This window comes from Thamnophis sirtalis, unplaced genomic scaffold (genome assembly GCF_051295495.1).
Source record: "Thamnophis sirtalis isolate CommonGarterSnake01/CBP01778 unplaced genomic scaffold, rThaSir2_p1.2 scaffold_13, whole genome shotgun sequence".
In the NCBI taxonomy this organism is placed as follows: Eukaryota; Metazoa; Chordata; class Lepidosauria; order Squamata; family Natricidae; genus Thamnophis; species Thamnophis sirtalis.
This window is the reverse complement of record NW_028261393.1, coordinates 31,508,171-31,522,783: the sequence shown is the minus strand read 5'-3', so window position 1 is coordinate 31,522,783 and position 14,613 is coordinate 31,508,171. Positions and strand designations below refer to the sequence as shown.

General features: G+C 44.1%; 1 protein-coding gene across 1 annotated transcript in view; it reads left to right on the top strand.

The window, feature by feature from the left end:
* Positions 1–14,412, top strand: part of LOC148043120 (ras-related GTP-binding protein C-like) — a 29,802-nt gene extending 15,390 nt beyond the window's left edge. The window contains exon 7 of the mRNA XM_087726998.1: positions 13,148–14,412. Coding sequence (XP_087583124.1) covers positions 13,148–13,296 — 149 coding nt within the window. The 3' untranslated portion in view covers positions 13,297–14,412. The remainder of the gene's footprint in view (positions 1–13,147) is intronic.
* Positions 14,413–14,613: the final 201 nt, after the last annotated feature.

Genomic DNA, 14,613 nt, shown 5'->3' with positions numbered 1-14,613 from the left:
TTTCATTCACTTCTTTAATTTCTGGGGCTGTAACCCCATCATCTTTTTTTGTGATACCTCATAGTCTGTCCCATTTCTTGTCAAATCTCTCAAGTCCTTCTGAGACGTTTTGAAGTCCAGCCAAAATGTTTTGAATTAACAAGTTTTCCTCATCTGAGTATTGCTCCATTTTTTAGAGTAAGGAAAAATATAAAGAAAATGCAGGAGGAAGAATTTGGTACTATCTGCCACTCTAGCCTGTCACAGATTTTGAAGAATATATCTATTTTTATTTTAAATCTTAGACAAATGTTCTTTTATGGTTTTCAAAGAAGAAGGGTTCTAAAGTTTTTCTTTCCTTTTCCAATTCTTGCCAAAATATTTTCCACACACCACTACTTGTGACCTTGGGTCTTTATCAGGTTTTAAAGAGACATTCCAAATCCTTCTGTTCCACAGTCAGTATAGTCAGATAAGAGTGAACAAAGGAAACATTTTTACAACAGCAAAGGAAAAAAAGCTTCAGACTTGGGCTTCCAAGTGGCAGATTTGACTAATTTAAAACCTCTTTCCTTAAGTATCTTTAATATAATATTGTAACAAGTAGAAGATGAAATTTATTAAAGTAAAAAGAGTTTTAATTTAAGCCAAAAAAGTTAAAGTAGTAAAGGGAAATAGAGAGAAAAAGATCCCTTCCCTCAAGCGGAAAAAATGGAAGCTTTGTAATCACTCAATCCTCAAAAGATCGTTACAAGAGCAAAAAACTTTCTAAGGCAGTCCAATAGAGATTAAATACCCCGCTTTGTTCTTGCTTAATGGACTAATTAAGCTTAAGAAAAGAGTTTCTTGGGGCAATCTTCTAAAAGAAAAGAAAAAAAACCTCACCAGGTGGAAACACTTTCACTTCTCTCTTCCTGGAGCGTCTTCCTGGAGTCTCCAACTATGTCAGCCGGGTGGGCTGCCTGTTTGCTGCTGGTTGGAAGCGCTTCCCTTGGGTTTATCAGGGACTTTGCGATGTCCCTGCGACCAGCAAGGTCTTGTCTTTCCAGTCACCGTCCTTTTGGGACAGTTTAGGTTCTGCCGGACCGTCCAGGGGCAAAAGTGTCATCGGCGGATTCAGACAGTTGAATCCGCACAATGTAACGTTGCGACGTTGGCTCCTCCTCCGAATCTGGCCTGGCTCTTGTGGCTGGCACTTTCTAAAGGATGGCAGATGCCAGCATTCCTCATCAATTCTCGGAGGTGGAGCAAGTTCTGCGTGTCAGTTCTGGACCATCTGGTCTAGGGAACTCCACAAAATGAGCTTTCATTTCAGGCTGCTTGTTCATGATTTGTCTCAGATTGAAGAGGCGAGAGAAAGATTTCTCATGGTTATTTGGAAACCGTTGTTTTGGTACGTGAAAGGGTATTGGGGCCATCCAATTCTTGGTGGCCTCTTGTTGGAATTCCTTGACCATGAGCCTCAGAAATTCTTTGTTCTCTATCGACAAGGTCAAGTCGTTGTCTTCTTTGCTGGTCTGGAACACTGTTGCTCCTAAAACTGGTTTGAGTGTTGAGGATGTTCTCCCATTACTGAGCGGAGTTTGCAAAGACATTCGCCTGGGTTGGGACCTGTGGTTGATCGATACATACCATCCCAAATATGCCCCTTCCAAGTTCTGTTTTGAGGGCGAATGGGGATCCCTTTGGACCTTTGACCACTTCTTGAGGGGTGAAAGCGTTGGAGGTGTCTGCTCCTGGCAAGAGCAGGATTTCAGCTTTGGGATCTAGAGCAGGAGAGTGATTACTCATGTACTTCAGGAGAGGTGTGGTGCTTGCTACCTCTGGTGTCGTAATCTGACTGCGATCATCTGGTGGGTTGTTCCATTCTAGTAATGGCGGCAGTGGGAACTGTGCATTCTCATCTAACACTTCTATGCAGAGTCTATCCACTTTCCTCCCCGCCGTGCACTGGGACCTGGTGCACGTCAATGTCATGAAGTGTGTTTCTTTACTTTGGATGTTGATGAAGCTGTTGAGTGCTGAACTGGCTGATGTGCTGTACCTTGGCACATCTTCTATTTCAGGCATCTTTCTGTCTGTGCGCGAGTCGCTTTGAAGGTCTGCCAAGGGTTTCTTCACCTCCACATTGAGGCTGTGAACCACGTCTGCTTGTGTGCTTGCCTGTGAAGATCCTTCACTGTTGCCGATGGACTACCCTGGTCACCTCGTGTTTCTTGGTTTGTCAGGGTAGGCTCTCCAATTTTAAGGGAGGGGTCGAGTTCCGACACTTGAGATTCCCCTCGTTCCTGTTGTACCACGTGTTGGCTGTTTACGTAGGCTTTGACGGGCTAGGTCTGGGTTTGTCTGGGTTCCCCACTTCTAACTTCCTAAGACTGGAGATGAAGGAGGCTCTGACAGCCTCGGCCTGCAGAACTTTGGCCCGTATCAGCCTTTTTTTCGCTTCCCACTTGCGCTGAAGATATTCCACTTGAGCCTGAAATTTGGCTTTCGCAGCTTGAGCTTTGGCTTTCACAGTTGCCCTCCCTGCCTGAGCTTTGGCTTCTGCAGCTGTGGATATCCATGGCCTTTGGCTGTAGTGGGAAGATTGTTGCGAGACATTGCGAGTTGCCTATGGTCGGAAAGATGAGGCTTTTCTGGAGACGTAGAAGGAGGTTGTGTATGACTGCTGAAATGTTGTATACGAACAATGTGATACTTTGAAGTCGGCCTTCTTGTCCGGTGCAGTCTCCCTCTTCAGATAGGTTTTCATAACGTCTTTCCTGCGTTGAAACTTCTTGTTATGTTCTCTGTTTAACTTCTGAAGGTGCAACATCTTCTGAAGTTCTTCATCATCGTTTAGTTGTAGCTGGATGTCATTGAGGCGGTCTTCATAAATTGTCTATTGCGAGAAGATGTCATTCATGTCCTCTTCCAATGACCGGAGGCGTCTGGGAGTTAGATCTTCTTTGGGTTGGTCACAGAGACGCTGCAACTCCTTCCAGCGACTCTCATGCTTTCAATAAACCTCGTCTCATTCCTCCAAGCGGTTTGACCCCTTAATGTGCGTAGGCTTTCTGTTCTAACCCCCTGGCCTGTGAATAAACCAGAACACAGGCTTGGCTGTTTGCCACTGTTCAATTACTGAGATAACGAATCCTTCGGCTGAGAGTTCAGGCAGCTCACGTTCAATAGAGTAGCTCTACAGCAACACAGATAGTTCAAACGCAGCAACGCAGATAGTCCAAACAAACACACGGCTAGAATACACGGATAGATTTTCTTAACTACTAATTCGAACGATTGTTTCCTGCAAATGTCCCCTCCCAACGCCTCACCTATAATCTCTCTCGGGAGGGGCCAATCAACAACCACCTGTGCTTAATCATCTTCTGTGAGTCTGCCTACGGAGTTGCTTCTTCCGTTTCTCAGCCCTTCTCAATCTAGCATCAGGGACAAACTGCCTTTGATCCTCCCCATTGCTCCATGCCTCAGGCGCCTCCTGTGGGCCAACCAGCCTCTCTGGTCCCTACTCTGAGTCCGAACCATGCCCAGGGTCGTCCTCATCGCCCAGGACAGACTCATATGGTTCCTCGCTATCCAAGTCCATCAGCAGATCAACCAGATCCTGCTGGGCCACAACAGCTTTCTATGCTGTCTTAGGTCATAGGCTATCTGACGTGTTTCTTCCTTTTCTGATAGTTGGACATCCAATTCTGAGTCTATGGTGAATTCAGGCATGGGGATTGGCATGTCTGAACCTTCTGCCATTGCTAGAAAGATTATATGACTAGGACTAGCTCATAAAATTTCTTGAACGTGTTATGAATTCTTTGAGTTCAATTCCCTTTTTGGCCACTAGCGTGCGTTGCAAGACTTTGAAGATGTAGCCGCAGTTCACTTGTCGGCCACTAGGGAACGTTGCAATACTTTGAAGATGTAGGCGCAGTGTACTTGTTGGCCACTAGGGTGCGTTGCAAGACTTTGGTGATGTAGGCACAGTACACTTTTTTTTTTTAATATAATTTTTATTAAACATTATTACCTTTAAAAAACAAGAAGAAAAATACAACGACATAAATACAACGACATAAGCAAGACAAATCATACATAACAATATAAAGTAAAACATACAGATACAAATGCCGTTTTAAACATACAACCCCCCCTCCCCCCCCCCCCACGGTGACAGTCATTCACAGCCCAGTTTTTTCTTTCTTTCCTCATTATTAGGTCTCTAAGCCACATCTTCTCATTGCAAGATTCAGGGATCTATTACGGTACCTATGTTAACTTTCCCCATTTTAAGTCCCTGCTGTTCTCCTAGTCGCCCACATATACCATAGGTTCCAGCTAAGATAATGTTCTGTTTCTCCTTTGTCCCTCAGCCAACCCGTCATTCTGTCCATTTCTGCACATTCGTAGATCTTTTTAATTATAGCATCTTCCGACGGTATAGTGGTGGATTTCCAAAATTGTGCATAGGTTATTCTTGCGGCCACAATTATATGCAGGCTCAAGTGCCATATTGAACTGCTTATGTTATCTGGTTTGATGCTTAGTAACAGGTTCTCAGGTCTCCATTCAATGTTTGCCCCGGTAACCTCTTTTAACCATTTTTTAATCCTTTTCCAATATTTCGTGGCCTCAGTACAGGACCACCAAATATGATAGAATGTGCCCTCCTTTCTTCCACATTTCCAACACAATGGAGATAACCCAGGAAACATCTTGGCTAACCTCGTTGGGGGGAAGTGCCACCTATAAACCATCTTGTATATGTTTTCTTTGAATGCAGTAGATGTTGTAAGTTTAATGGTCTTACTCCATAGATCCCACCATTTGCCCATTTCAATTTCATAACCTAGGTTTCTCTCCCATACTATTAGAAGGCTTTTGTCCATCTCTTCATTAGTATCTTGGCAGGTCAAAAATTGGTAGATCTTCGATAATATTTTCTTGTCTCCACCAAACAAGATCTTATCTACCCCCTGAGGGTTTGGGTAGATCCCGAAACGTGCCTTATCACTTTTAAACCTGTTTCTAACCTGTAAATATTCCCACCATTCCAAATTCCTTCCCTGTTGCTCTAATTCCATTTTTGTTTTCATGTTGCCATCTTCTGTCATGATATCTTTATATGTTATGTTTCTTGTCCAATTAAATAAACTCGGATGCGTTAAGGCCTCTAATGGTGCCAACCAACACGGAACCCTAAGATAATATTTTTTCCTCATTTTTTCCCAGACTCCCATCAAAATCTTCCGAATATAATGTCCCATGAAGTACCTATGGGGGGTGTCTCTTTCTTGCCAGAGGGAGGCATGCCATCCCTGGGGAGGTCATGTCCCTCTATAGCCAATAGGCGCCTTCTATTCAACATCACCCAATCTTTCACCCATGTCATGATTGCTGCGTTATAATATGCTTCCCAGTTGGGTACTCCGAAGCCTCCCAGTTCTCTGCGTTTTTGCAAAGTTTGGGCTTTGATTCGTGCTTTCTTGCCTTGCCATATAAACTGTGTCACTATTGTCTCCAAGGATTTAAAAAAAAATTTGTCCAATTTAGTTGGTGCCGTTTGAAACAAAAACAAAAATTTTGGTAATACATATGTCTTGACTGTCGCAATCCTGCCCATCAGAGACAATTGTTTGCTACTCCAATTAGTCATATCTTTGGATACCTGTTGTAGCAATTTCATATAGTTATCTACCTTGATAGAGGAACATCTCTCCGTCAGCCAAATTCCCAAATATTGTACTTTGTGGGCCATGTTGATCCCTAACAGGCTTTGTACTTCCCTTTTCTGGTTCAGAGTCATATTTTTAATTAACAGTTTTGTCTTCTCTTTGTTTATACGTAGCCCCGCTATCCTGCCGTACTCCTCTATTTTACGTAAAAGTTGTATCCCAGACGCCATAGGGTCCTCCAGGATAAAAACAAGGTCATCGGCGAAAGCCTGGACCTTAAATTCCTGAGCTTTAGCTCGTAACCCTTTAATTTGTGTATCGCTTCTCACTATTCTAAGAAGGGGTTCTAATGTGAGGATAAACAATAGGGGGGATAGCGGGCATCCTTGTCTTGTGCCTTTACCAATCACAATGTCACCCGCCTCTTCTCCGTTTACCAATATTGTCGCGGTTTGTCGTACATAAATTGCCCGAATTGCATTTAAGAAGCTTTCTCCAAACTTCATGTTTTCTAGTTGTGACAACATAAAATTCCAATTTACCCGATCAAAAGCCTTTTGTCCGTCAAGAAACATAAAGGCCACTTGTTTATCTGGCCGAGCTTCATAATATTCTAAGGCATCCAAAATAATTCTGACATTGTCTTTCAAATGCCTTGACGGCAGGAAGCCGTTCTGATCAGGGTGTATAAATTTGTTAAGGAAAAATTTGAGTCTATCTGCCAATATAGCTGCAAAGATTTTATAATCCACATTCAAAAGTGAATTGGGCCTATATTTTTTAATTTGGGTACGGTCAGCTCCAACTTTAGGCAAAAGGGTTATATAAGCCTCGGCCCATGATTTCGGTGCAATAGAATCCGTCAAGACAGCATTAAATATTGCTATCATCTCTTGTCCTAAAATTTCCAAAAAAGATTTATAGATTTCAACTGGCAAACCATCCATGCCAGGAGTTTTGTTGTTTCCCATTTTTTTAACTGCCTTTTCTAGTTCCTCTAATGTTATCTTTTGGTTCAGTACCCCTTTTGCTGCATTTGAAATCTTGGGTAGATTTGCATTATCTAAAAATTCCTTAATTTGGACCTCAGAAACTTCTTCCCTACTATATAGTTGCTGAAAAAAGCCTTGGATAATTTCCTGTTTCTCCCCCTTGGTTTCTACTAATTCCCCTTTACTATTCTGCAGTTGAGCTATACGTCTGCTCTCTCTTTCTTTTCGAAGTCTATAAGAGAGCCAGCGACCCGGTTTGTTGGCATGCTCAAAAAAGTTTTGCTTAATCCCCCTAAGTTTTCGAGCGACATCCTCCTGGTCTAAAAGAGAGATCCCATGCTTAATTCTAGCCATTTCTTCTTTTTTCCTATCGTCTAGTGGGTTCTGTTGCAAGGCTTTTTCTACCACCTCCAGTTTAGTTACCCATTTTGCCCTCTCTTCTAATTTTTTCTTGTGGGTACCTATTGTATGTTTAATAGCTAGGCCTCTCATATAAGCCTTGGCCGTATCCCAAAGTATTTGTGGGGTTACTCCTTTCCTATTTTCTTCAAAAAAAAACCTCATTTCCCTTTTAAACATTTGCTGAAATTCTTGTTCTTTCACTATCTCTGTATTCATCATCCACCTTCTCTTCCTCCCCTGCCTTACTCCCTTCCACACCAATAAGAGTGGATTGTGATCGGTCCAGGTGTTGACCTCAATTGCTGCTTCCTTAATCAAGTCCCCAATTTCTGGTGTCAACCACACTGTTCCCTCTAAGGTGCGCTCCTGCGCGGCCGCGCACGTCGCAAGAAAAGCCCGCGCAGCAGATTCTATCTGCCGCGCAGAGTTTTCTGTAAAGCAAATGTGGGGAAGTCCTTTGCAGGCGGCTAGAACTGGCCGCCTGCAAAGGACCTCCCCAGACTTGTTTTGAAGAGCACGGCTCTTCAAGTCCTTCCTGCGAGACCCCGCCCAGAAAATGCGGAGAGCGGCAGAGGAGAGTGAGTGGGTGGGTGGGGAACTGGTTGACGCTCTCGTTTCACCTTGTTTCTCCCCCCCCTTCCCTCCCAATCGTCAATGCATGAGTTGGCCTGTCTCCGTTCATTTGGGCTTCTGCTCGTCCGTCTTTCTCTACCCGCCTCTGCCTAATAATTGCTGCCTGGACTCGCTTTGCCAGCGAAGGCAGGATCGGGCCTCGCCGGCTGCTCCCGCCTGATTGGCTGGGCTGGATGTGGCCCACGGACCTAATTTCCTTTCCTGTCTTGAAGGAACGGGGGAGGGGGAGGAGGGGGAAACACGTTGGTGACGGCTTCATCCAACAGCCTCAGCTCAGCTGAGCTCCGGACTGGGTTTTTTGTTTTTTGGAAAAAAATATATGCTGGCTTGTTTCTTCGAAGCCTCTCCGTCGAACTCGGCCTGATGGGCTCTTGGTTTGTGAGACAGGGTGTTATTGTGAGCTCAGGGAAGAGGGGAATCAAATTACGCCCGGGGTTGGGATCGTATCTTGTCGGTGGGCGCAAAAGGAAGATGCATCTCCACGCAGCTGCCCCACCTCCCCGGGGAGCGGCAGGAATGATAGGCAGCGCCAGAGTGGTCACCCTGGCCGGAATCTTCGGGCCCATCTGGGAGGCATCCGGGTGGAAATCTGGATTTGAACCTCTCCTCCTGTTTTCCCCCTCCCTCTTACATGCCCCCTTGGTGCAGCGGGCTACTGCCGGCGAAAGGAGTGGGGCGGGCGACATTGCACAACTGGGTAAATTATAAACCACAGATTTTAATCCTATTTAATTTTTAATGGTATCAAATTTAGCTATAAAGTGGCTTTACCTACTTTTTTTCCCTGGGCCTGCTAAATTCTGGTCCCTGGTGATACAATGAGTTAAATGCATTCTGGCCTGGATTTCCTATTGTGCAATTTGTGTCATGGACTTAATCATTTTAAATTCCATAAAATGCCAGTACACATCCTTTCTGCCAAGAGATCAGAAAAAATGCTCGAATCTTCTGATATTTAAATGATTTAAATGTTGTTTAGATATATAATTTGGATTACATTTGAAAGCTATGCATTCATTAAATACTACAGAATACAAGCAGTTCTTTCTTTTTTGGTTTTAGAAAAGGATAATTCCCCTTTTAGCCAGGCTTTTTGAATTAGATTATGGTGATGTTAACACCAGTTTTTAAGTAGATTTCAAATTTAAAAAAAAAATCTTTTAGCTGCTTTGAATACCTTGGAGATGAAAAGATGGGGTACAAACTTAAATAACAAAAAAAACAGTACATTCATTTTGAAAAATAAATGCAAGACTTGATTAATTTCATATCTTTATTTAAAATAGTTTTGGCATGGCCTATGGTTTTATCGATTCAGTTGGAAATGATGTGGATGTTGTATCTGATTCTGAGGTATATATATTCTTAAGTAACATAACATATAGCATATAGTCCAAACTTGCTAGACTATTTAATTGATCTTACTACCTTAAAGGGGGAGATAAATTTCATGATAAATTATTTTATTACATTTATGTTGCATTTATATATTATATTTATTACATTTATATTTCACATTATATATTTGTATTGTTATTTTAGTGTTTATTGTCAATTTTGATAGATATTATATTGATATATCAATACTGATTTTAATCATACTAAATAACAATTACTGCTATTATTTATCAGCATTAAATATTTACAGTTTTTAATATTGAGTTAGTTGTATTTTAGAATAATAGGATTATCTTTTAATAGGATAATTGGCAAAATCTAATTCAAATGTGATGGGTTGCATTCCAAAGGAATGTGAGAGGACAGGTTGCCTGCAAAATGCCAGGACCCAGGACCCTGTTGGTGCCATGTCTCTCTCTAGCCAGTCTAACAATGTAAAAGCTGAGCAAAAGTCTTTTTTTTTTCAGGGTGAGCGGAAAAGTATAGTGTTTGAGTGGCACTTTTCATGCCTGGCATTCATCGGGCTGAAACCTCGCTAGCAATCGGCGCTTGACGCTTGGTATGTTGCGCAAATGTCCAGCAGACGTGACAGCAGTTCAAACTGTTGCTCTCTTAGGTGCTCAGGCATGAAATTGTGCCGCTCAAACACTATACTTTCCCGCTCACACTGAAAAAAAATTAGAGGGAACATTGGTCAACCAGGCCATGTCGATCCTAGAACAGGATTGGTGTCTATGTGGAAAAAAAGTAAATTGTTGTTTCTGTGGGTGGAGTTCACGCCATACATCCTTTAATTCATATTCCTCCCTCATGTCTTCAAAGGTTTTGGGGAGAACTCTCCTCCTTTCTCTTAATTTCCCCCCCTTTTGGATGTTTCCTGGGTTGTAATCCATTGTCCTATCTGCCACCGCATTATAGTCACCCACCACACAAATATGATCATAGCCTAACTCTGCAATTTTTAAATGCAACCTTCTAAAGAAGGTACTTTGGTTGTCATTCGGTGCGTATATGGCCACCAGCAAGATTTTATATCGACCAAATTTCAATTCGACCATTAAGATTCTACCCTCCCCATCCGTATACACCAATTTAGAATCGATATGGTCTTTAACATACAACACAATGCCCCTTTTCTTTTCATCTGCTAAGCTTGTATACATTATACCCAGCCGGGGGTAATACGGCACAGTACACTTGTTGGCCTCTAGGGTGTATTGCAAGACTTTGGCGATGTAGGCGCAGTGTACTTGTTGGCCACTAGGGTGCGTTGCTTGACTTAGGTGATGTAGGCGCAGTACACTTGTTGGCCTCTAGGGTGAGTCGCAAGAGTTTGGTGATGTAGGCACAGTGTACTTGTTGGCCTCTAGGGTGTGTTACAAGACTTTGGCAATGTAGGCGCAGTGTACTTGTTGGCCACTAGGGTGCATTGCCTGACTTTGGCGATGTAGGCGCAGTGCACTTGTTGGCCTCTTGGTTGTGTTGAGAAACTTTGGAGATGCTAGGGCATCTTTCTCTTTCCGTAGCCTTCCATTTTGGAGCCTCCCTGACTTTCTCAGCCTTGGCTGGATTTTTTACCGCTGGCTTGAAGAACTTCTCTTGCTTCTTTCAGGGATTTTGCGATATCTCCGAAATCAGCAAGATGTATTCCTGTTCACCATCTCTTCGGGACGGTTTAGGTCCGTTTGGACCACCCAGCAGCAAAAGTATTGGCTGCGGTCTCAGAGCATCAAGACCGCATGACCATATCGTCGCAACCTTGGCTCTTCCCACCCCTTTTGGGAGATTTTCTGTTGAGTACCATGTTTCCCTGAAATTACGACATGTCCTCATAATACAGCCATGCCACATTTTTCTGGTGGGCAAAAATATAAGCCCCACCCCACATATAAGTCCCCTGGACAACCCCCCACCTCTGGTCAGGCAGAGTGCCGCTCACCAACATAGCAGTATCCCAAAGGTGCCAAGCTGGGAATCTGGGGGCGAGGCCAAGGTGATCACGTTGCTTGGCGCCTTCGGGATACTGCTGTCAGATACCTAAAAGTGATACTGCCATTCAATTGGGAGGAGGGGAGCCTCAGAGTTAAATAATTAGCTACATCTAAAACAACTGAGTTTTACAACTTTACAACTGTTTTCCTGTCACCGGGAGACTGAAGGTCCCAACATCTCTGGAGGGATGTTTATAGTAGCCACGTGGGATATATAACTTTGATGTCTAACTAGAGATAACCATGGAACGTGTGCTTTATTGACTCCCAGGGCAGAAGAGTTAAGGAAGCATCTTCACACTTGTGTATTGGTCAGAATCTGCATTTGGACAAAGGGGAGGGGTCATTATCAGCTTAATCCCATTTGCATGGCCTAAAGGTTTTCAGATGCTGCTTTGCTTCTAATAGTTTCCATCCTGCTTGACTAAAGGTTCCTTTTGAAATAATCCGTTTCAAGAGTCTTTACTTTCTCAAGTTAGGAGAGGAGCCATTACAACCGCAAGGTTGGTGAGCAGCGCTGTGCCCAGCTGAAGAGGCGGGTTGCCGAGCGGCTGCTCTCTTGCGAGTGGGCTCCCAAAGAGCCGGGCACAGCTTCATGGGTGACAGCGCAACACAACAGCCATGAAGCGACCACGCTCCCGAGCAGCCACCGGGCAAACCCCCTTTGCAGCCTGGCACAGCACTTTCACTGACCTAGGGGTATCGCCAAGCCACGTGAGCGCCTGTTCGCCGCCGCCCGGCTCCTGCAGCTTGGCGCCTTCCAAATGCCAGTGAAGGGCTCTCTGCATGGCTGGAGAGAGGGTTGCGTGAGCTCTCGCTCACCCACCTCCCAGCCACACGATGCATGGCCCAGCTCTCATTACGGAGCCAGGGCACCTCTGCCGCCATCCCAGCCTGGCTTTTTCCGCGGCTTCCAGCCAAGTCTTTCGGCAGTGACCGCTCTGGGCACATGCTCTATGGTTGTACGCTGGCCCACAACCATAGAGCGTGCGCCCAGAGCTGCCACTGCTGAAAGACTCAGGTTGGAAGCCCACAACCATAGAGCGTGCGCCCAGAGTGGTCACTGCCGAAAGACTCGGGTGGGGTTTTCCGGGTGGCTGCTCAGCGTGGTCGCTTCATGGCTGTTGTGTTGCGCTGCTGTGACAGCGCAACACAGCCATTAGCCCATGAGGCTGTGCCCAGCTCTTTGGGAGCCCACTCGCTGCCCGGCAACCCCAAAAGAATAAACCCTCCCCCCTTAATAAAGCTCAAGCCATATTTTGTAGGTAAAAAGAAAATAAGACCCTGTCGTATTTTCGGGGAAACACGGTAGGTGCCCCACAGTTGATAGAACATTTTTGGTAAGCCAGGAAAAGAAGAGGTAGGGAAGCCACTAGAAAAGCTTGCTTACCATACATTCTTTGAAATGCAGTTCTCTTGGATGTAATTATTTGCCTTTTTCACATTTTTCTATAAGAAATCTCTGAAGAGTCTTTTTTAAAGTTCATCTTTCTGTTGTCTTTGGAAATGCCTCGGATATCTGCTAATAAGCCTGGTTTTCTTTGCCCAACTCAACTTTCAAACATTTTCCCTGGAGAATTTGCTGAGTTCAGCATTCTGGAATTATTCTAATTGATTTATCCCGTATAAAGAGAGGGCTCAAAAAGTGCTGTGAAGCACTAGGGACCAGTATATAAGTCTAAGTGCTATTGCTATGAAAATATTCAACACCGAGTGGCAGTCTCTCTTAGTAGAGAATCATAGCTTCAGTCCTAAATCCAAGGAAATTGATATATTGAGGATTTTTTTTTGCAACTGTCCATTGGGAAGAGAGCGCCTGCTTGAATGCAGCATCACAATAGGTGGCCGAGATCACTTTTCGCTTTCAAGCAGGTCTCTTTGTAAGGAGGATTGGCATGAGCTGCTTCCCAGCAAGAGGGCAGGAATTTTTACCATCCCAGATGATACCTTTTGAGCTCAGGAGAGGGCAGTTCGAATCCACCGCATCTCAGTCTCCAAAGCTTTCACGTTACTACTCTCGTTTTCTGAAATCTTCCCAACTTATGCCTCTCTTCCCTCTCCTCCCCATCTCTTTTCTTCGCAGGCCTAATAGACTATAATTTCCACTGCTTCCGGAAGGCCATCCATGAGGTCTTTGAAGTGGGCATTTCCTCTCACCGCCCCTGCGGCCACCAAGCAAACATTCCCAATTTGAAAGCAGTGACTCATAACGGCACCCCGAAGGAGGACTGAGTCAGGACGGCCTGGGGCTTGCTTGCCTACTCTGGGTCTGGATCAGGGCAGGAGCAGCAGCACGGAGGACGGGCAGCCTCCGTTTTGTTTGAAGCAAGTGAAGTCTGCCTTGGGGACTTCTTGTCACAGCTCATACCAGGAGTGACGAAGGGAAAGCCAAGATGCAGGGTGGTGCCTTTTGTTGTAATTAGCCAGGCAGCCTCTCCTCCAGGGGGAACTTCCTTGTTTGTTTCAGGATTCAGCAGCAGGCGATGTGCTCCAGAGGCCCTGAAATTCAAGCGTGGTTCATAACTTATTTGAGTACACACTCAACACATTCCACCTGAGTTATCGCACAGTTTTGTGGTAATGCCTGAAAAAAGTAATATATCCTGTGACCTCTCCTCTGCAAACCCATGGAATGAAAGCTTATCTGCTTTTCTAGATCTAACTGTCCTCAGAACTGTTTGAAATGTCATGTCTTGAATTGTCAAGCTTTTGGTCACTCGGTATCAGTTCCTGCATTTATTCTTGCACTGTTTTTTTTACTGATTCTTTTACACTATTTTTCTGAAGCCTCTTGGCAGCGCTGGCTCCCTCAACTAGGAAACAGAGATTAGCACCACCCCTTGAGTGTGGCACAACTGAGCAGGAGAAACGTTTACACTCTTCACAAATAATTCATCCTGCCATGGCTAATATGGCTAGAATTCCATATTTCATTCTTGAGGCTGCATGATCACATAGAGAGTCATTTTATTTTTTAAAAAAATATGTACGGCTTTGACAAGAATGGAACAATTACAGGTTTCGGTTGCTAGAAGTTGCAAACAATTTTGCTCATTTTTAACAACATGTGAAACTTCCTTCAATAGGAATACTTTCCATCTGTTGAAATGTTTTCTGTGAATCTTCCTGTCGCTCATCTGTGTTTGGGCAGATAAATGCCATTCTCTTAATGATGACAGCACTTCCCGAGCCTCAGATTCTGCTCTTTAACTCAAAATGTCAATGTGAGTTTGTTGAAGGTTTAACATGCTTTAACACTCTTCACAGGTGGTTGCATTCTGCCAGAAGGTCCTGTCTGGAACGGATATGTTCCCAGGCTACATTAATAAAAGATCTTTATCTCGACAAGTGTTTCTCCTCTGAATTAAATACAAGGAAATACAGGCTTTAGTGCCCAGTGGGAAGTTTTAAAGTTACACACATCCTTAATTGGATTCACAGTCTCGAATTGGTAAAAATGTAACAGTTCAAGTCCTAACCAAGGAGCCAACAGCTGTTGTTATTAGTGGTGGTTGCCGGTCTTAATTAATACCTTGCAGAAATTCTGCT